The 23,638-nt window shown below is 38.1% G+C and overlaps 1 protein-coding gene across 1 annotated transcript in view; it reads left to right on the top strand.

The window, feature by feature from the left end:
- The window catches only part of GALNT2 (polypeptide N-acetylgalactosaminyltransferase 2), a 95,402-nt gene extending 72,933 nt beyond the window's left edge, over positions 1 to 22,469 (top strand). The window contains exons 8-16 of the mRNA XM_039569191.1: positions 293 to 380; positions 4,152 to 4,239; positions 4,781 to 4,884; positions 8,796 to 8,922; positions 12,367 to 12,459; positions 12,662 to 12,745; positions 14,490 to 14,616; positions 18,269 to 18,388; positions 19,603 to 22,469. Of these exons, the coding sequence (XP_039425125.1) occupies positions 293 to 380; positions 4,152 to 4,239; positions 4,781 to 4,884; positions 8,796 to 8,922; positions 12,367 to 12,459; positions 12,662 to 12,745; positions 14,490 to 14,616; positions 18,269 to 18,388; positions 19,603 to 19,758 (987 nt within the window). The 3' untranslated portion in view covers positions 19,759 to 22,469. The remainder of the gene's footprint in view (positions 1 to 292; positions 381 to 4,151; positions 4,240 to 4,780; positions 4,885 to 8,795; positions 8,923 to 12,366; positions 12,460 to 12,661; positions 12,746 to 14,489; positions 14,617 to 18,268; positions 18,389 to 19,602) is intronic.
- The last annotated feature ends 1,169 nt before the right edge of the window (positions 22,470 to 23,638 follow it).

Raw genomic sequence — 23,638 nt, 5'->3', positions numbered from 1 at the left:
TTTGCTTGACTGCCTTTAGAACCACAAGTTTGCTGCCTTCTCGAAGAGCAAGTCGGAAGAGGGGCATTACTGCATAGAAGTAGCCTAGAATAGAAAGAGGGTTTCCAGTCATATCCTATGGTTTCTGCTCTCTGAAGCAGTGCTGAGCTCCTCAGAGCCATAAGTGGAAGTAGGGGGAGAGCTGGGGAGACATGCTAATGAAATCCTGCTGGACTGTTCAACATCACATCCTGCCTGAATCTTTATATATTGACTTCATTATTTCAATATCACTTTCTAACATTTATTTTAGGACAAGACCAGAGTTGTGTCTCCTATTATTGATGTAATTAATATGGACAACTTCCAGTACGTGGGGGCGTCAGCTGATTTAAAAGGCGGTATGTACCTGTACTGGAATACAGACTTTAAAAAAACCCATCAAGAATCAAAGCTCATAATCACTGCATTTGTGGAATGGGCAATTAACATACTGTTCTTCCCTTTCATAGATCTAGTTTCAAGTTCTGTAGGTCACTTGCTTCTTGGCTTGGATTTTAATTGGCCGTATCATTCTCTGCTTTAAAATTCATCTTTATTATACTAATTCTTTTAAGTTTATGCTGCCTTTTACCAATATGCAGGACTTGCTCCAAGGTTTGTAGGGTTGTGTAAATGTGTCAGAAAAAGCTAATAGCCAGAGTTTATGGTTCTCTTTTTAGATAACACAGGCTTTAATTGCTCACTAGTTTAGAAGCCCATCAACAATGCAGTGTCTATGAGGTTTTTTTCAAGATGCTGGTTTGCTTAAAAAATTTAACTCTTCTGAATAAGCAGAAGACTTTGGAATGTGTTTTAAAAATAAATGTTTGTCAGCCATGATCTGTAATTGTGAAAACAGTCACATGTGACCACGAAAATTTGTAATGTTTATACTTCTGCCATTAAAAAAATCCACTGTTAAATTGAGAAATACTAGTTTCAATATGTCTAGGTAGTGTAAAGCATTGACAGCAAATATCAAAATTACTTTTGAAGCCCTAAATAAGAATAAATAAAAAAAATTCTTCTCATTTCCTTTTTCAAAGAGAGAGAGGGCAACTGCATGCTAAACTCCTTACTTATTACAGATTTTTAAAACTTCTTTCACTGCTAACAAGAATCTAGTATTTAAAATAGCTATTCTCTACCCACTTATCCCCTTTTTTTATTGTTGTTTGTAAGTAATTGTTCCCACAACCCTGGAAACTGACCTGTCTGCATAAAGGTGTAAGATGAGCCACAGTATAAAAATGATAGTGCTGTTCTCACAGTGTCCCATCTTTTTCTGAGTGGACTTTCTTGAGTAAGGAAGAAAAAAAACAGTTTCAAGTCTATTCTTTTAGGTTCTAGTCTTTAACTGGTCACCTAGATTGTTCCAGTAAACTAAAATAAAAGCAGTATTTGCATAATGTTGCATATGCTACAAGTTCATCAGTGATCTGGAGGCGAGAGGTTCTATATCCTTTTAACTAATATTTTGAAATGATGCCTACGGTGCATATATTCACAGTATGTTAATGTATAGTTCTGTGCTATTGTGTGTGCCAGCATTATTAAACCTTAAGGCCTTTACTTGATCTATTCATTAAATCTCGACTACAAAAATCCCCTATACCATTATGTGGCTTTTATTGTCGTCTGCAAGAGGAGAAGGAATTCTTTCCTTGAAACCTTAGATTGGTTGCTGCTGGGTTCATGCTAAATTCTTTCCAAGTGGGAGAAGATTGAGAGATTGTTTCACTTGCTACTGCTCTTCATGCTTTATCTTTGAAACTACGTTTCCCAATTCATTCATTTATCTATTACTGTTTAGTACTCATTTTTTTCCCTTTGTGCACAATAGAGATTGGATTTTTCATTTTTTTTTTTAAGGTTTGTGAAGCCTATGTACTTCTGATTGAGGAGTGAGAAACTGTCTCTTTTTAACATTAATAGAAATTCTGCACATAGCAGTGTGCCAAGCTATTTGAGGGTCAGTTGGAATATGAATAATATATTTCTTGTCAGTTCCCAAAAGACAGATTGCCATGTTATAGAGGCTCTACAGCATTTGGCACCACAGGACATTTCCACTGGGGCCAAGTCTAAACATGGAAACCGAACTATGCTTTCAACTTTAGGTACAGTGTCTGTGTGGCTGAAGCATGGAGAGTTGAAACAGCTGGGACAGCATTTGTGCCTGGTCTGTCTTGAAAGGACTTAATCACCCAAGACAAGCAACCTACCAAGTGGTACACACTTTTTTCTAAGTGGACACATCTGAAATAATTCCCAAGTCTGGCCAAAACTAAATCCATGCACTTCATATTACAGGGGTTTTTTTGGGGGTTGTTTTTTTGTGGTTTTTTTTTGATGGGGGAGGGGAGTTTCTGAAAGTGTTTATGCCACCCCGAGAAACTCTGTAATTACTGGAACAAGCTGTAGTTAACTGAGATCTAATAATTTAGAATATGCCTGTGATGCAGTTTACACTGGATAGAATTTCATACTGGATATGCACTGTGTTTAAAAATACTCCTTTTACAGAGTTACTGATACTATCTCATTGAGTGCAGATTTTTCCCAGAGTCTGTGAAAATGGAGACAGAAAACCAGTTTTGAATGTGTAGAGACTTTATACACTCGTTCAGTTTGTGAGAGTGCTGTGTTCCAAAAGAGACCCCTTGTGTTCACTGGAGGACACAGTAACTGTCTCTATTGCTGCTGCTGGAGAGCAGTGGGTTGTTCAACTTCTCCCAGATGCAAGTAATTTTGCTGGCTATCTAGGATGAAATGCGGCTTTTTAACGGCATGGAAATATTGGAACTCATTTTACTCTTCATGCTGGAGCAGTACTGTAGGTTGTAGCCATTTTACAGTTTTGCTACTTGGAGTTTTGGAGTAGTTAGGCAGTCTTTCATTTTTACAATGCAACATTTCATGAAATACTCAAACATGGAGAGAAAGCTGGCATATGTGCTGTAAAGACTGTTCAGGGTAATTTCTGTATTGTGTGTGCTAAGTATCTCATGAGTTAAAATGAAAACTGTGGAGTTTCTAACTTCCTACATCAGTCATTGCTATGCACCTTTACAGATGCAGACAGGCAGTTTGTAGGGCTGTAATGTTGTCTGTTTACTTTAGCTTTTTTTCCCACTTCCCCGCAAAGTAATTGCTTTATCTTTATACTGGAGAATGAAAACTATTGACATCTGTGCACCAGAAGTCTGGAAATCATTCATTACATGACCTCATAGGATCTAAATGTGTTTGGCAGCAGGCAGAGTGTACAAGGCTGAGTTGTGAGGTGTCCTGGGAGAGGACTATGGGCCTTGTACAGTTTTTTAATAATGTTCATGATTATGGTCATAACCCAGCACAAAAACTGTTATGAAAGTGTTTCCTATATGAAGTTTGTCCTATACCAGCTCTGTACCATTGCCTAAAAGAGGTAATTTAATGGCTGATATGTAGAAAGGTGCTATAGGCAACCTATTGATCTTGTCTGTTCTAGTCATCTTTGTGCTTCTGTGCTTAACTCATGGCAGGCCCAGACCAGTTGTTTGTGTGTTCACACTTACATGTATATGCATAAGGAAAGTAAGGTTTTGGTGCTCTAGCACTATCCTCAGGTTTTAAAAATGATGCACTTAAAAACACAATGGGAAAGTAAGAAGTTAAATGGATGTTAAGAAGATAAGTGGAACCTGCATAACTTGTTGTGACCTTCATGATAGAGAGCTCTTGCTGTCAGAGTACCTCCAAGAGTACTGCATAAAGCCTGTGTAAATGGAAATATGCAATCACTTCTAAAGAGTAGAAATGTAGTTACTCAGTAAAGATTGTTGGGAGCATTTGTAATGGCTGGAAGATCATCATATGGTATTTTCTATTTGATGTAGGGGTACCACTTGGGTTTCCTGCTTTGTGCAATAAATGAAGACAAGATCCAAAGTTATTTGGTGTTTGAGATTTACTCTTTCTTCTTTACCTTTCAACTGGACTCCTACTTGTTTGTTTTCTACCCAGAATTTTGCACAAGTTTAAGTTTTAATTTAAATTACGGTTCCCAGTGTTTTTAGTGAACATTATGTTACTACAAATTGAATGATGACCACAGTAATTTTAACAGCCTACTTTTCTTCTTGAAGGCTTTGACTGGAACCTTGTATTCAAGTGGGATTACATGACACCAGAGCAAAGAAGAGCACGACAAGGAAATCCAGTTGCTCCCATAAAGTATGTTTGTACCACCACTTCTCAAGTAGATTGTAGTTTGCAGCTAAGCAAAGTTAGAAATCATCTTCTCTGAGTCTGAAAGAATATCTTTACTATAGCTTACATCAATATTGAAATTTCATTAATATATATGGAACATTCTGAGACTCTCAGAAATAAATGGTATTTAAAAATAGTTTAAAACACACCAGTAAATTATTTACTCTTAAGAAAAAATAAATGTCACTTTGTTTAAAGTTAGCTTGTTTTGATAGCTAAAAATACAGCATCAGTTTTAATGTCTTGCTGCTGGCACAAATTGCCACCCTTTAAATGAGGGGCTTATGAGCCAAATGGAGATTTGAAAGCTGCCTCAGAAGGTGGTCGTGGCATTGTGTATGCCATAGAAGTGTGTGGAAACAGCATTTGAAGTGACAGATGCAAAATAAGTTGCCTTCAAAAGCATTGCCAGGTTTTTCAAGGAGGTATTAATCTTGATGTGCAAATAATAGTTACCCCAAGTTCATGGTTCTGTTTAATTTAATTTTTCTTGTTTGTTTAGGACACCCATGATAGCTGGTGGATTATTTGTGATGGACAAATCCTATTTTGAAGAACTAGGGAAGTATGACATGATGATGGATGTTTGGGGTGGAGAAAACCTAGGTATGTGTATTATTTACCTTCTGATCAGCCTTGAAAGAAAGCAGGTTTCATTACTTCTTTTACTGTCAAGGAATCATGGTTTTCCTGATTTTGTGCAAAGAGGGTTAAAATCAGAGTTAAAATTTCATACATGTTATTGCTAAAATCCAAAATGTTTATTTCAATGAAAGAATTATAACAAATTAAAAATGATATGCTAAATATGAGGGAATAAAAGTATTAGCTCATTGAGCAGTGAATTTTTTTTGTAATGGAAGTTAGTTGGTAAAAACATTACAGGCTGTAGATAGGCAATTAGTTTCAAAAATGCTATCTTTTTTGAAAGTCAAGCATCATCCTAAGTTATTAATTAAATATAGTAATGTTTAAATGCTGACAGCTGAAGGCATGTTTTTAAGATGTTGCTTAATTTAATAATGAAAAGTAGGATACAAGAGAAGGAGTTGAATGTTAACCTTAAATCAGTTAACTTATCTGACTAAAGAATTACCTGTTTCTAAACTTTGCCAGTAGTATGTTGCTTGGCATCTAAACTTAGTGAATTTTGTAGTTTTTATACCCCTTCTTTAGCTCTATGAGATACTGAGGGTCAAGAAGTCATTTTTTCTGTAAGTCCTCATTTTCAGATTGAAGTGAGTGAAATTTAGGCAAGAGGGAGGAGGGACTGAGAGAACTTGTGCTTTGGGCATTTCTTCTTTGACCAGGTGGTTAAATCTGGCCTTAGTAGGTTTTTGTAGTTATTTGCATTACAGTATTATACAAAGATTTTCTCCATGTAAGACCAGTATGTGTTACTTGTGTTAAAACAAAAAAGATTTGAAAGGAACAGAATTCTACAGCTCCTCAAGAATTCCAGTTTGTCATTAGTTTAGTTTTTTGGGGTAGAGATGCATCTCAGACATTCCAAGTAGTGTGTTTTAGGAACACTTCTCAGGATAGAAGCTTCTCTACTGCACGTGCTAGCTGCAAAATCCTGAAATACCTTGAACTTGTAAAAAGCCACGAGTATTTTGAGTTACTGAAATCTGCATATGCATTAGGCATATGCTTGGCCTACAAGGAAGTGTCTGCTGTATAGAGACATGGTAACCAAATGTTTAATGCTACTGTAATGCACTGAAAAGTTGGAAGTGGCATCCCTATAGTCCTGTCTCTGACCATCCTATGCAGTACTTGAAGAAACCCTTCAGATATTTTGAGCAATTACATTCCATGTTTCTGTTGTCTCGCTCTTTTGTCTGTATAGTGCTAAATTGTATTAATGTAAACATAATAATTTTTTCCTTTTTTAAATGTCATGGAAAGCCATTGGATAAATTTGATGCAGCAATATTCCTATTCACTCTGAAAACCACTTTTACCCCTCAAGCACTGAAATATTTGATTAGTTACAAGCATGTACTTTAGCAAATGAGTTTTTTCTGAACACTTAGCAACTACTTTTGTGCTTTGATAGTTGAGGCCTTGATAGCAGGAAAGGGCATGAGCAATAGCTCCTCTCTCGAGGATGCCAAGAGATGTTCATGTTGCTCCTGCTGCATTCAGTTCCTCCCCCTTCATGGAAAGAAGATGGAGACTTAGGGGTGCCTGAAAAGCAGGCAGAAGGCAGCTAATGATTTCTTCCTAGCTGTCAGACTAATTGAAGATGAGTAAAAATCACATGGCATATGATTTAATTGGCAATAAATGACGCATGCACCAGATAACTGGAAATCTGTGATGTGCAGTTTAAAATTCAATGTGCACACTTGTCAGGCCTCTTTACTCTCAAGCATAGCTCTAGATCAGTCGCTTGGTGTTACATGCAAATAACCTGCTAAATGGACTAGCAAAATAATTCTGCACATCATATTCATTTATAAAAGCTAGCATTTTTCCTTCAAGCATGTACAGAGCAGCTGTTATATGAGGTTTTGTTCACATGTCAGTATCAATTTGGAAAATTTCAAGATGAGCCTGCAGTATTTTCTCTAAACTGCCCAGATTACCATGAAGATAGGTACACTCTCAGACTGTTGCTAAATGTAACTGGTAACACGTGTCTGCTGTACAAAAAGCAGATCAAGGTTAGTTCAGTCTTGTCTCCAACTTAGCAACTCCAGTTCTCAGTATGTTTATGATGCTTTTTGATAAGCTTAGGAGAATCGGAGTACACCAGAAAACTGGGTGGACCATGAGAAGGTTTGGGTCTAATTTGAAAATCTAGGCTTTTCTTACTAATTTTTCTAAAATCAGGGAACGAGTAAGACATTCCTTGTCTTCTATATTGATGACACACTCTAATAAAAAGAACGAATCTGTCACAGAGGAGTAACTTGATCTCATAAAGAATTTTTGACATGCTACTAATGCCTTTTCATTTAAAAACTATGTCCATTGAACTTGCTCCAGTAGTAAAATTTCTTTTCCTACTGTTTGAGTATAACAAAATGGTTGTTTTAACGCAATTTGTGGGGTTGTTTTGAGTTTTAGTTGCTGTAAATTCTTTTTTCTCCTTCTGTGCAGGCTTTAGAAGCCATGTTGGTACAAATAAGAGTTAGTTTGCTTCTGCCCATATTCTAGTCCTTTGCTCTCTTTCCCACTGAGCCATTTTACATAATGTTCACTTCTTTTGAGATTCTTCATGATCTAAGGTGCTGGAAGGTGTACAAAAATTAAAAATTATTTTTGCCTGTTGTCCCATGTAAATGCAACTGGATAAGTTACTGTCAAAGACAATATTGTCTTTCATGTTTTGGAAGTATGATCTATCTATAGCTTGGACTATGTTGACTGTACAGGATTCATGGATATGGCCATCAAGAAGAAAGGCAGTTAACTTGCACTGCCAACAGATGAAATCACATCTTTTTATTTACTTTTAAAAATTTTTTACATTTCCCTGGACATGCAATTAAGATGATGTGTTCTCTAACCTGTAGTTGTTGGGTTTTATGTTTGTTTTGGTTTTTTCAAATTTAGTTTTGAAGTAATTCTGCTATTATGACTTCTTTTGTGCATGTGGAGGAGAGCTTCTGAGGGAAGAAGGCATGTCACGTAGTTTGTCATAAAATAGAGACACTGACTTTAATTTAGAGATGCCTTTTTTTTTTTTTGTAAACCTGTGGAAAGATGCTGAATGGTTTTGAGGAGGCTTGAAGGCTGTCTGGTATGAGCTGCTGGACTAAAGGGGGAATCATCAAAATTGAAACAGTGCTGCTGGAAGCACCCTTCTTACTGCACTTACGTGGAATTAATGTGGAAAAGTTCTCTCTCAGCACTAGGTGACTTCTGCTATCAGAGGTCAAAACTGAGAAAAGCATCAGTATTTCTAGACCTTCTTGTCATCACTAGCTGGCTCAGATCATTAGATTAGCTTAAAAGTGTACTGTCCATAACCTTCAATTTACAAAAGTTAAGTTTTTATTTGGTCTATCCTCAAGTCAACATTGACTTGATATAACTCCTTCCAATGTTTGGGAGTGGTTTTTTTATCTGCTATAGTAAGTTAGCAGCTTGAATCTGTTGATTATTTTAGTTTGCCTTGATTTCACTGTTATTCCATCTTCAGCTGAAAAATTTTATTATAAACTAGATCATTATTTATTAAATGTATGTACTATTGTTTACTCTTCAGATAAAGCACATACACCTAACTCACTGGCAAATGGCAGCAGGGTTTATGGATTTGGGCAATGCTGGTAACTTCAGATACGAGAAGATACACATTTTGCTTACAAGATAGTATGTTTATTTCTGCTGAGCTTGCAGAATCATAAATGCTGAGATATATGCCTTTGTTTATCCTAGAATTTATCAAAAACTGTCTTGCTGATCTTCTCAGCAACAATCACTAAAAGCCTTCTCTCTGAATAGAATACAAAATAACAGTATTTTATGATATTGGTCTTTCATTCCTATTTTTATTTCAGAGATCTCATTCAGAGTTTGGCAATGTGGTGGGAGTCTAGAAATCATCCCTTGCAGCAGAGTGGGTCATGTATTCCGCAAGCAGCATCCTTACACGTTTCCCGGTGGGAGTGGTACTGTCTTTGCAAGGTAACTGCTAAATAGCCATGGTTTGGATTTCCTCAGATGATCAGCAGGTGGCAGTAACTTCATTTAAGGGATCTCATCTTTAGGAATATTTGCAATATTATTTGTCATGGTAAACTATTAATTAAAAAGAAACTAATGACTGAGTCAGCTATGTAGGTTGAGAGAAGAACCTGATCTGAAAGAGGGAAACTTCTGGTGGACACAGACTGAGAATCTGGAAAATAAGGAAATGCTTAGCTTGGTATTTCATCAATATTGTGTTTATTTGATTTTAAAGAAGTCTTTATTTTCAGAACTGTGTCATAGAACTTCATTTTATAGACAGTTTCATTGTTCACTAAGAGCCAGAATACACTAAGTTATGAATATGCTTTGCTTGCTTTTTGTTAGCATGTGATCAGCATGTGAGAGGCAAACGATTATGGAGACTGATTTCAGTATTTGTGCCAGTCTCTTGGCAACTTAGTTCTCTCTCATATTTGCTTTTCCTGTGCTATGTTTAAAAATGCATTTTCTACAGACCTAAGAAACTGCAGTTTTAAAGGCTTAGATTAGTATGCCTGTTAATTTTGCTGGTGATACCCATGCATAGCAGTAGCTGAAATACTGAGCTGTCTCCTCAGTTTCTCTTCTATAAAGTGGAAACAGCAGTGCTGATTCATGTTCATAGTGGTTTTTACTTAATATGGATAAAAGTATTGCGTGAATGTACCAAGGGCATTTTGATCAAGGCTGTATCAGCTGCAGCTGAAGAATCACTGTAGATTTTGGTTTAGAGAATTGGACTTGATGCTCAGGGGGCTGAAGAAGTACAAGTTTCGGCTACGGTTCTGTGGGTTAAGAGCTGGAAATAAAACTGTTTATTTACCCTTGAAGGGATGTGGAGCCCAAACTCTGTTCAACATGAAGCAACACAGAGAGTGCAGATGTACTTAAATTCATAAGAATCTTCTAAGCTGCTGATATTTTTGGACTTGTGATTCACTTTAGACTGAGGAATCTCCTTAGGGTGTAGTTCTTCCCTTCCATGCTGGTTGTGCCACCAAGGTGACTTTAATGAATTTAATAGTCTGCTAAAATAAAGTCACTGTCCTGTTTCTCTCAGTAGTTATAGTAGACACAGTAGTATTTTTCTTCTTTTTACCCATTCTTTGTGGTTTTTATGCTGCAGTGAAAAATGAATAATAGTATTTATGTGAACACAAAAGCTAGCAATGAAATATCCTCAATACATAATATCTCTGTTGCAACATTTATAGGGTGCATCAGGAGAGTAGAAAGATTTGCCTTTCCAACTGCATTATGTAATCTTAGGATGCAACTGGTTTAGTTTAATGAGGTTTTGAAATGACAGTGTCATAACAAGGAGCATGGTTAATAAAAGTGAATAAATGTATGAATACACTGTGCAGTTTTCCCATCTTTGGGGTGTTGCCAAGATGCTGATTTTTCTTGTGCTGTAAATAGCTTTCTTGGATGTCAGACTGATATAATGGGATGCCTTAAAATCAATTTCAGCAATGAGAGAATATGAAACCTTAGGTAATCAGATATCTGTGTAGTACAGATATTATAATACAGATGTGTGTGGGACCATGGCGCCAAGAAATTTGGTGCATGGGATCTGTGCTAGTGGCACAGTTGGGACATGTTGGCTTATGCCATTGTCTATCTCTTGGCTGTAAGCAGTTTGTTCTGGACTGCTCTATTTTTAGCTGACTCATCAGTATGCATGGCCTTTTGGCAGCCCACACAGGTTGGAAATTTTGGATGAGACACTGAATGTCCTGGCCATGTGATGTGGGCAGGTACAGCTTGTGTCCAGCAGGATTTGTGTGACCAGTAGGTGCTGCCTTCACACAGCACTCCAGATGAGCCAGTGAGCCTTGCAGGCCCCAGTCTGCTCCAAGCAAAGCTGCCTCTGATCTCTCCGTGCTCTTTCATTAACTGGCTCAGCATTAGGTGCACCCCATGCTGTGTTCCTCAGCACCCTGAGTTCTTCAGGGCCTTGCTAGTTCAGGCAGTTCTCAGCATCTACACCGTGCCCATAGTTGTGTCACACTCAGCCTGAGCTGTTCTTAATCCCTGAGTATGGGGCAGTGGGATACAGGCAGGCATTCTGGCCTTGAAAGCGCCTTGGAAGTCATTAAACCGTGGCAAACTAAGTAGTTCCTCTCCCACCACCAAAATCTGTTTGGCCTGTGGGCAGCCAAGCTGGTTGCTGAGCAGACAAGAGGGGCTGAGTGACTGACATGCACACAGGCCTGAGAGACTGCAGGTGAGGGTACGTTCACATAGCTTCTGACCTGGACTGAGTGCGATTTTGCTTACAAAAAACTAGAGGAATCTCTGCAAGAAAAAAAATCAGTCCTCAAACAAAAAAATTATTCGGGTTTGTCTTGTAACATTTTTATTCCCCACATCCTTTTTTCTCAGCAGCCTGCAAGCCTCCTCACTTCATCCTGACTATGTTTTGTCTTTGGAATTGGAAAATCGTATTAAAGAAGTTATTGGCTGACTGAGTTCACTCCAGTTGCTTTAGATGAACTTTCTGCCAATGTAAAATAAGCTTCAGAGCATGGTAGTTGCAACTGAAATAAGACTTAATTTTCTAAGCATGAAGTTATAAACAATAGAAGTAAATGAATTTTATGTGGAAGCCAGGGGAGGGAAAAAGCCATTGGACCCTCTTGCAGTCCAAAAGGAAATTTAAAGACACCACTTACATAAATACAGGAATTTTAGAGATGTGTTTGATTAGAAGTGAAACATCTGGGTTAGTGGTTTTTTCACATTTATTACAATAATCAATCTCAAATTTTAAAACATTTAAGATATTTTCTGATTGCTGTGTTTCCTCTTACCTCAGCTACAAAAGACTTGTTTGGTTCATAGCCTTAAATGTTGTGACAGTTTGTGTCTTTTTGGAACTTCGAATGCTGTACTGGTAGGAATAGGATGAAGCCTGAAAATGTCTTGCCGTGTTAGCACATCTGTTTTCAAAAATGTAAAAGACATTATTAAATATTGCCAGTTGTTGAGATTTTTATGTTCCAAATTAGCTTGCTTTATCCAGGTGAACACTCACTGAATTTGTCTTCTGTCAAGTTACTCTTATAAAAAGATCAACCAAACATCAACCTAATAAATTCCATGCAATTTGCAGGAAGAACTGAAATATGTGTGTTAAATTCTGGATGAAAACCAGAAGCAGTGATGACTGGGGAAAAGACAAAAACTTCGTTATAAATGCATTGATTTCAGTTATGTTACTCTCTAATGGTTTTCTATTACTTGGGTCTTTTATTAGGGTCTCTTCTGCCTGGCTTGAGGCAGCTGACCATGTAGTACTGGGAAGAATTAAAATCAACCTGAGGAAAAATTGCATGGTTTAATTGCACCTAGAGAAAATATAACCCGTGTGTTTCATATCATTGTCCCTAGAAATACACGCAGGGCAGCAGAAGTCTGGATGGATGAGTATAAAAATTTCTATTATGCAGCAGTGCCTTCAGCCAGGAATGTACCTTATGGCAAGTAAGTCACAAGTGCTTCTTTGCCCTATTTGTTTATTCTTCATGAGACAGCACCTTCTGAGGTGAAAGCAGTGCTAAATCCAGTGTTGTCTCTTTAGGATATATTTCTACAATTGTACTGTTCTTGAGTTTTCTGTGTATTCCATAAAATATATGAAGACAACCGGCTGATTTTTGAAAACTCCTTTTTTCTTTTTCTCTAGTATTCAAAGCCGAATGGAACTCAGAAAGAGACTTAGCTGCAAACCCTTTAAGTGGTATCTTGAAAATGTTTATCCTGAGTTACGGTGAGTTTCGGCTGAAACAGAGTTCATATGGAGTTTTCTTTTTTACCCTCCCCAGAAATTACTGGTTTCTCTTTCTCCATCCTTGGATGTAAAGGGTGTGTTTTACTTTATCTGTGAATGCAATGCCTCATGCAGGTTTATTGGCTTTTTTTATTAATTCTGTTCTTAAAGAGTCATTTTTCCCTAGTTAGCTTCTTTTTCTACAGCTGTAGTATTTTAGAGAACAGTCTCCAAAGGACTCAGCTTACCTGAGCCTGAAGCTAGTCTCCTACACAAGCTATTTGCTCAAAAGCACATGTTCTGTATCCTGTTGTCATCCTTTTAAAGCTTTTGCCTTTGCATAAGCACGTGTAGTTAAGTGAGGAGACTGAATCTCATTGCAGTACAAATGATGACAGTCAGCAGCCAAGAGGGCCTTGTATGTTTGGCAGACAAGGGTAGATGCCTAAGACTCTGAAAAGCTGAGTCTTGTGCTCCTCCTTCTCTCCTTTTCTCTTGTCACTGAATAATCACTGACTTTTGGGAAGGGCTGAGAAGAGGGAAATGAGGGATAACACTTCTAACAGTTTCTGTAACATGAATGCATCCTAACTAATGAAAAATCCTTGAAGAGAAATACTTTTTGAAAGGGTAGAAAGATTTTGGTTAAATAACCCATTAAGAAGTATGTTGGTCAGATCTGAGCCCATAAACTAGTCTGACTGGTCTGCCAACCTAATATTGGTAGTGCAGTGGTGTAAGATACTGTGTGTAGCTTGTAAGAATACTTGAGGTTTTTTTCCTTGGGGCACTTCATGTCAGTGGTGAAAGGTAACTGCTAGTGACATACAGACTTGAGATGCAAAAGCACCACCAGCTATTACAGCCCCAGTGCAACATGTACAGACACACATACTAACAAGTCTCATAAACCAGGATGATACTGAGGAAGTAAGTTTTCCTTTATTTTCTCTTAGAAGTGCCAGAAGATATTTGGTTTTGTCTAATTCATCAGAAAAAATCTATCTCCTGGAAAATGTGCTACCATAAGCATTACTTACATGTAATTTTGTCTTATTCTGCCATCCCTCATGTGCTCATTCTGCTGGGTTGGATTATTATTCTCATAATATGGTCTGAAGTTTTTAAAAGCTCTGATATGCCCTTGTTTTACTGTTAGACGTGAACTCATGGGCTCTACCCTCAACTGTACTTTGCTGAATGGACTTGCCTAGGTGTTTCCATGCTAGGAGTGTGCAACCGTGAGAAAATAATATATCAGAAAAACTTTGATTCTTTTTTTTTTATAATTCCTAACCCCCATTTTAACATTTCAGTAAAAACAGTCTGAGAAAAATGTAGTGTCCTATTTCTGCCACAAGCTATGTTGCCTGAAAAGACAAAAGGACTTGATGACCTAACTGATAACATTCAGCTTTGAGTCACTTTAAATGATGATAAGTCATCTTTAATTTGATTTTTATGCTGAGTTTTTATGCTCATCCTCCTTCTCTGGTATAAGTCTTCTAGTACTCTGTGGTAAGCTTGCAAGTTTACTCATGCTGGAGCAATTCATGATTAGGTAGTTGCCTCCCCTCAAATGATGATTGCGATTTCCAGATAATAGTCATCACTCATCCTTAACCTCTCATCTTAAAAATACTCAGAGTATTTTTACAAACAAGGAGTTTAAAAAAAGACCTGAAAAAAACTTCCCAAACAAACCCCGAACTGAATTAAGCAGATATTTCTGGTTTTGTTTCAGGGTACCTGATCATCAAGATATAGCCTTTGGGGCTTTGCAGCAGGGTACCAATTGCCTTGACACTTTGGGCCATTTTGCAGATGGTGTTGTTGGAGTTTATGAATGTCATAATGCCGGGGGAAACCAGGTCTGTATGCCATTAATTTCATTTTCTACAGGAAGTCTTAAACAAAAGAAAGAAAGTGAAGCTAAACTTTTTAACTCAAGCAGTTTACTGTGTACTGGTGAGGGAAAGATGAATCCAAAGCAGCAGATCGGTTGTTGTAACAGATTGGCTAAATAGCTTCTCCCTCAAATATAATTTTGCATTTTCAGGATTAGGAATCTGAGCCCAGAGATTCATTCAGTGAGCATCACATTATCCCCTTCCTTTGTCACTATTAACATTTGCTTTTGCACTAGAGGCCATAACTTCCTTCCCAGGGGTTTTGTAGTTGCATAGAAAGCTTTTTTCAATGAAATGGTGTGTTTGATTTTTGGGGGTGATTTTTACTTAAGAAAATATTTGGGTTGCTTTAAGCATATGGCCTAGGGTCAGCAAAATAAATGCTTTGCTGTGCTTCCCTATTAGTCCTTTACAGTTTGCAGTAGTGGAGTATAAAAAAATCTGTCATAAATCTCCATTTGGCTCTTCTAGAAAACAGAGGTGCCTAGATGTTCACTCACAGAAAGGGGAGTGTTTTAACAAATCCTTTCTAATCCTACTCCTAAACTAATTGCGAATGTGTCAGATCTGTAAATGAGAGCATTAATTATTTCAAAGAATCTATTTATGCAGTTGTGACTTAGTTATCATTCATGAAATACACACAAAGGTTCTCACTGCTTTGTGTGCTGCTTTGTCACTAAATCCTTGTCAGATTAAACCTGACTTTAAATCAAATGTAATATTAATGTGTCAAGTACAGCTGTTAAAATAGAAGGCTGACCAATTAAAAACTACTATTGAATGACTGTCAGAAGTTTGCTCTAATTTAAATTAGAATGGGAAAACCCTAAAATAAGATGAAGCCTAAAATAAAGTAATTTCCCAGAAGATGTATGATGACAATTCTTTCAAATCAACGTGTGAGAAATGCCTCCTTTCCCTATCATTAAAGAGAATTTGTCTGTGGAGGATCTTTCAATTACCTTTATGAAAGTACCCTCATCTTTTCAGAAACCACAGGGGATTTTTTGGGAGAAGGGGTAGACGTGTCATAAGTGCCATGGAGCAGAAATCTTAGAATTATCTGCTGATGTTGTGTATTCTTTATAGATACACAAAGTTATTTTTCTCTTTCCAACTCCCCTCCCCTGAATCTGACCCTCTTCTTTCTGTGTTGTTTCTTCTGTGGCACTGACCTTGACAAGCCAGTATGCACTTGCTCTGAACAAATACCTTTGAGAGGACATTCAGACAGCTTAAGAAGCAGGATGGGTCAAAACCAGGTTTTATGTCCAGGCAGAACTCATATTGGGTTGAAAAGAAATAACAGCATGGGAGTAGAGGGATAGGGAACAAACCACAGTCTTTTAATCTGTACTTTGTGTTTTGCACCTTATTCTTACCAAGAGGTTTTTTGGGGAGTTAAGAGCACTCGGATATTATAGGCTGTGGCAATCTTCTCCTGTACTTGAAGAGTGTACTCTGGCTTATGTTCAACACAACTTAAAATGCAAAACCCAAGCAAAAATGGGATTTCTGCCCCCCTTTTCCCCTGCTCTCCCCTCCCCAGGCTGGTAGAACTCAGTGGCAGCTGTGCACCTCCAAAGGGCTGAATAGATTGTGGTACATTTGATAGTATGTAGAGTAGCTAAAGGTAAAACCAAATGCACTTACGTGCAAGGGGAAGATTTCATGTTAGTTGTATTCTACTAACTTTTTATTTCTGATTTGACACAGATTTTTTGAGATATTCCAATTTTTGCATAAAGCTGTCCAGTTTCCAGGCTGTGCCCTGAGCATATACACTGCTTGCAATTTTTCTTTTCCTCTGGTATAATGGAACTTGTTCTGTCTTATCTCCATTATAGTCATAGTTACTGACCAGTGGAGGAAAGCATCTGTGTCTCATAACATGAAGGGCCCTCATGTGGATGTTTCTAGCAACAGAGCTTGGAGCTTTTATGAAGCAGCTGTATCTTTGGCTTTTAAATGATTTCTTGCATGATTTCTGTTGTGGCTGGGGCTCATGCAGCCTTTTGATGGAAAGGTGGAGATGTATAAAGGCAATAATTTCAAGGTTCTAGCTCTGACTGCAGGGTTCTCAGACAAGTTTTACTACATCTCTGGTAGTATTTTCAACTGTCATTTTTCAGTATAAATCTTACAAGGGAAGGGTTCAGGGCCATTTGTAATTCCTGATAAGCTCTGGAAATAACTTGGTCCATTCCTTTAGTTGTGGCTAAAAAAGTGGCTATTAATTTATTATATATTAATGGCTCTTGTTGGCATCTTACAAACTGGACAGAACTGAGAAGTAATTTTGCTGTCATTTGAGTTTAACATATAGAGAGTAAAAGGAGAAGTTATCAGCTTAAGCGTTTGGAAGACAAATAAAGGGATGCACAGATTTGTCCTGGCTTTGCTTTGTTTTCCACAGTTGTCATCATTCTGGTACTTGCAGAATATGGTACCCATCCAGTGACTTGGGACCTGTACGATTGTGATTTCTTGAACTCTCTTGGGTTGCAAGTTCTGACAGTGTCCTGAGCATCTCTTCCCAAAGAGATTTAATAATTGTTAAATCTCCTGAGTTTCAAAGTAATTCTACATTTATTTTATTTCTGAAACACGGTTACATGAAAAATAACATTTAAATGTTTTTTAACATACCGGCTTGGCCCTGTATGTCTAGGGTTTTGTATTATACAACTCTAAATCCTCTTTAGTTGCTTGAGAGAAGCTAATCATGCCATTTTAAGTAGTTTATAAGTGTGATTTGGATAATTAGCCTGGCTTTAATCCAGTGGCTTCTTTCCTCAAAGGATAGTTAGACATATGGAGACCAATGTGGACCCTGGAGACCAAACTTAAAAGGAGAAAGGCATATGGAGAGGGTCTGAACATCAGTGCAAGATCAGGCTCTGTGTGAAAAGATGCTGAGATCAAACAAGCTGGGCAGCAGTGCATACAGAACAGCTTTTCTTTGCTCTCTCTTTAGGAGTTGCATAGTTAAATACATTTAAAGGAGATTCTGTTGTACATCATGCCTTGGATGGGAGGGAACATTCTCTCTACCCCTCTTGTGTATTGCTTTCTAGTGGTCTCTATTGTATTAGGAACTGCTGTTTCCTCACTGTGGTCCATATGCTTTGTTCAGTGTGTGGCCAGGGTGGCCAGTGATGCTGCAGACCAAGCTTTTAGGGTTTTCATGTATATAATTTTATATACATATATATATATATATATATATATGTATATGTGTAGAAATCCTTCCACATAGAAGACAGGGGAAAGGTGTAATATGCACACATATATAAAAATAAACATCTAACTAAATAAGCAGTTGGAGAAATAATTTCCACGAGACCCTGTGTGGCTGCCCGCAGCAGCTGTGTGAAGCCAGCAGAGGGAGCAAAGAGCCAGCTCAGCCCAGAGCTGATCTGGGGACACTGAAGCAATTGGAATTAGTGTGTTTAAATGGACTTTTTCTTTCCTGCCTTGTGGGAAGCAATGAACTGTTCTAATGCTTGCACATAGCTATTTGTAGGATTTTAACTTGTGCTGTATATGCAGAGATAGCATGTGTTAACATACACAACTTTGTACACTTTTTGTTTCTTCCTTTTTGTAGGAATGGGCCTTAACAAAGGACAAGTCAGTGAAACACATGGATTTGTGCCTTACTGTTGTGGACAGAGCACCTGGTTCACTAATAAAACTTCAGGGCTGTAGGGAAAACGACAGCAGACAGGTTAGTATGTCATGATTGCACTCTGCAAACAGTGGGGAAAACAAGGATGGTGAATAAACCATGCACTGGTGATCAGACCTTCTATAGGCTCTACTTTTGCTGCTTGTGTGTGTAAAGCTGGAATTTATGATGTCATAAAGGCAGAATAAGCTTTATCCCAACAGGGCCCTTATGTAAAGGTTTCACCCACTGATATATAACAGTGTTTAACTGCCATTTGTGTCTTCTGAAAGAGTTTATATATTCCACAATGTCTTTTTGAAAGGTCTTAGTGAAGTTTGAGTATTATATATTCTGTGTCTCAGAAGAATGTGGTTTGGCTTTCCTTCTTTTCTGTTGTAGCCTCTTCATAGCAGTCGCTAGACTCCTTAAATTCATTTTTATCAATGCATCATTGTAACTTCATCTATTTCCCATGCCTGAGGAAAATCACATTTGCAGAGTCATACCATCTTTTTGATGTAGTCATACAACAGCTCATCTCTTTCAGCTCAGTCATCAGTTCTGATCATCTGCCAGCTTCCTTGCTTCTGTATCTCTGTTTTTGCAGAGAGGTAACTGAAACACTGTTTGTTGATGAGGGAAGGAATATTCTTGCCACTCTTCAGAAAAGGAAACTAAGGAAGCAAGATTTTCTTGATAAGGTTTACAGGCATAATATGGTAGACATACAAGAGAAACCACCCCCTTTAAGAAAAAAAAATCCTGTATTTGGGATTTATTCTGTCATTGACATCATCTTGGACAAAGAACTTTTGACAGCACAGATTGGTTGTCTTCTGTAGAATTGAAAGGTGTCTGACAAACGTCTGGATTTCTGTAAAGTTGTCTACAGTGAATGTGCTTCTTACTTCTCTGTGCTCAGTATTGTAGTGGTACATGGATGGATTTTGATTCTCATTTTTTTTTCTTCAGACCAAAAGTGTCACACAGATAACTGTGGGACATTGTATTTGAGAAGCTCTGAACTAGAGGGAAATGTGTTGGTGTATTCTGTGTCTTGCTGAGTGTTAGCTGAAAGAACAGCTGTTTTGGCAAGGCTTGCCAGAACTTACATGCTCTTACTCAAGAATCATCTAAACTGCTCCTATTAGTGCAGTTTTTACAGCTTTCCAGGCACAAGCCAGGGAGGCTTATGAAGACTTCAAAGGACAGGATGTAGAATTCTTCCTTTTCCTGCTTTTCCAGGTCAATAACTGTATTTTCTCTTCCAGAAATGGGAACAAATTGAAAGCAATTCTAAACTGAGGCACGTTGGCAGCAACCTCTGTCTAGACAGCCGAAATGCCAAAAATGGTGGTCTCACCGTTGAGATCTGCAATCCTTCTTTGTCACAGCAGTGGAAATTCACACTTAATCTGCAGCAGTAGAAGGACTTACAAGCAAAATGCTGTTTCAACTGAAAAACATTGGGCAAAGTTTTGATTGAATTACTGATGTATTTCTTAAAACTTTCCACGGAACTTATATACCTCAGTATTCCACCTTTATCTGAAAGTAGAGTGCTGAAGCAGACACCAGGGATTCAGGGGACTCGGAGCACTGCAAAGATGTCACTGAGCATTACTTCACATGATGAAGGAATTGTGCTGCAGACTTCAACTGTTCCTTTTTGTCTTCAGCTACTACTTGCACAGCAGATAATTAACTCTAGGAACAACTGACGTATTATAAACAAAAGGATCTGAAGAAACATCTGTGGGGGAACAGAGTGTGGGAGGGAGGGTGGGAAAAATTACTAGGAGAAGGTCATTTGAAAACTCCATTGGAATAGAAGTCATGGTTTGTCATTTCCAGAACCAGAAGTGTCATTTTGAAGTTTTTTTTTTTCTCCTGTGTGTACTTGGTAATTTGAATATGAACTTTTCTATGATGGACTCTAAATATAAATATATGAAAGTATATATATTGTCAGCTCCCAATGATTTGTATCCGTTTTCATCATCCTATAATTATCAACAAAGTGATTGACATATGTATAACCAGAAATTGGATTGGAGTGCTAGGAGAGAGAAACTGAGGGTGCGGATTTTGTGCTGCTGGGTATGATGTCCGTGCTAACACTGGATGCTTTTGCTTTGCAAACTGGATCTACTTCTTAACACTTCACCATCGCTGGAGATCATGAAACTCAGGAGGAGAAAGAAAATAGCAGAGGAAGTCAATGCATCTGCCCAGATGATTGCTCCAACTTGGGAATTCATCACCTGTGCTCTGGATAACGTTAAACCTGTACTTGATATTTGTGTTGATCATTTCTGTAGTACTTTGTCTTTAAAAGATTTCTTCCTTAGTTACAAAATTATGTAGACTGCACAGAGCTTTTGTGCAGCCATGTTGGTTCAGCACAGTTTTATTCTGGGCCCTAATGAGAAAAATTTGTCTTAAACTCCCCTTTTGAGTTGTAGAAATAAGTTAGAATTGTACCACCACTGATGACAGCACAAGATCTGAATTTTAATTTGCAAGGATGAGCTGTGTAATATCTCTGAATTGCACTTGGTAATTTATAGGCCTACTACTGGGAAATTTTCCTCCATTTTGTTTCTTTAAATGTAGCTTTTGAATGGATTCAGGCTTGACTCTGGGAATCAGCCTGGATACCTGCATAGCCTATGTGTTTTTAACCATAGAACTTGTGCATTCTGCAGCTTCAGTCCAGCTGATGTCAATTTTATAAAACAATACTGTCAAAGGTAACCCTAGCTTTGACCTGTCCTTTCTTATGTTTGCATAGACTATATACTTTTTTATTAAAAGCAAATGCTTCAATGAGCTTTTAAAGCAAGAAGGAAAGTAAATAACTATTAATAAGTGAGACAGCATTGACAAAAATCAGTGCAGACATGGCATGCCAGGAAGTGGTTTTGGAAAGATGATGGATCTTGGAAAAATAAAAGGGTTGATCATAAGGAGATGAAAAACATCTGCTGTACTGTAGTATGCTGGTACAGTCCCCCTCTTCCTTTGTCCTGGAAGTAGAGTAGTTCCTGATTTTTCATTTTCCCTTGGCTGTACCTGTGCATCAGGTGTAGAGATGGTACTCTCGTGGGCAACATGGCTTTACTGTGCCAGTCTGTGTGCCCATAGATACCTTGTGTGTCTGTGTTATGACCTGCAGGTACCTGCTTACCTTTTGGATGGGGCCATTAAATCCAATTTTACCCATCCATCATCATCTGACTTTTTAAATGAATAATTAATACTCTTCCTCTGCTTATCCACAATCCACTTTCTCCAAAACTTGCCTGTTTTAAAGGCCAGACAGTGGATAAACTGTTTTCAGCTTTTAGTCTCTCCCTGTAGCCTTTTAACCTAGCTGAGAACTTGAAGAACGTGTTTCATAAACATAGCAATAGATGCCTTCATGTTTTGGAAAACAAATGCTGAAATATGAGCTCAGCAGCAAGCCAGTTGTTTGAGGCTTTGAAAAACAGAATTTAAAAGGAAATAAAAAAACCCAACCACTCAGCTTCAACCATGGAGGTATTTCCACTTGCAGCTTTGATCAAATTAAGGGCAGTACTAATTGAAATCAGCAGCTGCAACTCTTAATACTGACCTGCCTCTTATCTCTGAATCAAAATTGGTAGTAACAATATTTTAAAAATCCATATTCCATCTCTTAAGTCTTTAATGACAACAACATTCATAAGGTAGGAATAATTTTTCAGTAATTCCCCATGGATGCTGTGCATAGGGGTTTTAATATAGGAGCTTTTCTTGGAGAGAATAGACAAGAAGTGGTATCCTTTTGTTATGTTTACATGACAGTGTGCCAAAGTTACTTACTGTGATTTTAGGGGTTTTTAATGCTGAAGAAATTCACCCATTTGAAAGACAAATTAAGAGCCCTTGAAGCAAATTGTGATGGAGTCTCCTGAGAACTTTTCTTACCATCTTCAAAACAAGAATGGTGATACTGTTTATTTTGCAGATTTTCAAAACATAGTTTGGAAACTGTTTTTTTCAGTTGGTTTAAAAAGTCTGCTGTACAGAGCTTGTACTTGTTCATTTTATAGATGGAAACCATCCTTGAAAATTTGTTTAACTTAAATAAAGAAGAACGCTTTATAGATAAGTGTGTGCTGGTTAATAGAACCGAGTAAAGCCAGTAAAAGTCTGCCTGGAGCTTGTAGATTGAAGTAGTTTTCAAACACTTAATTTCACTTAGTTGCTTCATAAAGTTCCTGTTCTAAAAGTGTGTATATGTGGGTGTATATTTGTATTTAAGAAAAGAGATTTTGTTTGTATTTAATATTATAATTTTGAAGAAATTTTAGAAGCTGTGTTACACTGAGGAGAGAAGGTTAATGCTGACTGTATAGTCACCTTAAAACATATTGTCACCCTCCTGCCCCTCTAGGCCTGGGCTTCTGGAGATTCCTGCTGTGCCTCTCCTTACTCCCAGCAATCCCTGTGCCAGGGCCGGGAACAGCTGCAGCTCTCAGCCCCTCGGGGTGCCTGTGCTCATGGGCTCGTGCTGTCCCCCTGCTCTCTCTTGTGCAGGGGGGGCATTCAGGTGCCTGTGCTGCACGAGGTGATAGATTGTAAATACTTCATATTTAAACAAAAATATACTTCTTTTAATAAAGGTTTTTTAGGGGGCAAACACTCCACTGGTCTAGTTTAGAGAGTTTGGAGATGAAACTTCACCAAGACAGCTGGGGAGGGAGCAAATCCTGCATGGGAAGTGATGGGGAGCTGCAAAAGGAGAATTTTCAGTTTTCCTGCTGCTGTAAGAGGAAATGGGGCTGCCAACAAGGCATGGCCTGGCATCCCCTTGGCAGAGCTGGGCTGCAAGCTAAGTGAGATGGAGATGGGACAGTGCTCCAAAAATCTCATCTGTGATCTGTCCAGCCTCAGAGATGCCACAGATCAGCTTTTGGGGCACATCATTCTTTCCCACTCCAGGGCATACAGGGCTAGGTTCTTTGTTCCTGGTCTAAGAAACTCAGCTTTGCAGTCAGCCCCAAGGGCACAATCAGCCAGCAGAACCTACAGAAGCATCTATCAGAAAGAGTGAAACACTTCCACTCTTTTAATTGTACTGACAGGAAGAATTTTGCCTAGCAACCTGTGGGAAAGGAGAAGTCTTGGGTACAAACTTTCTCTCTGTAGCAGAAATCAGTGACTTTCAAAATCTGAATTAAATCAAGGAAATAGGTCTTTAATATTAATGGCTGGCAAAAATAAAAAGGCCTTGTCAAGCTGCAGTAAACAAAAGGAACAGTTTTGCATCTGCAGATT

This window comes from Corvus cornix, chromosome 3 (genome assembly GCF_000738735.6).
Source record: "Corvus cornix cornix isolate S_Up_H32 chromosome 3, ASM73873v5, whole genome shotgun sequence".
In the NCBI taxonomy this organism is placed as follows: Eukaryota; Metazoa; Chordata; class Aves; order Passeriformes; family Corvidae; genus Corvus; species Corvus cornix.
The sequence above is the reverse complement of the archived record's forward strand: the minus strand, read 5'-3'. Positions and strand labels throughout refer to the sequence as shown.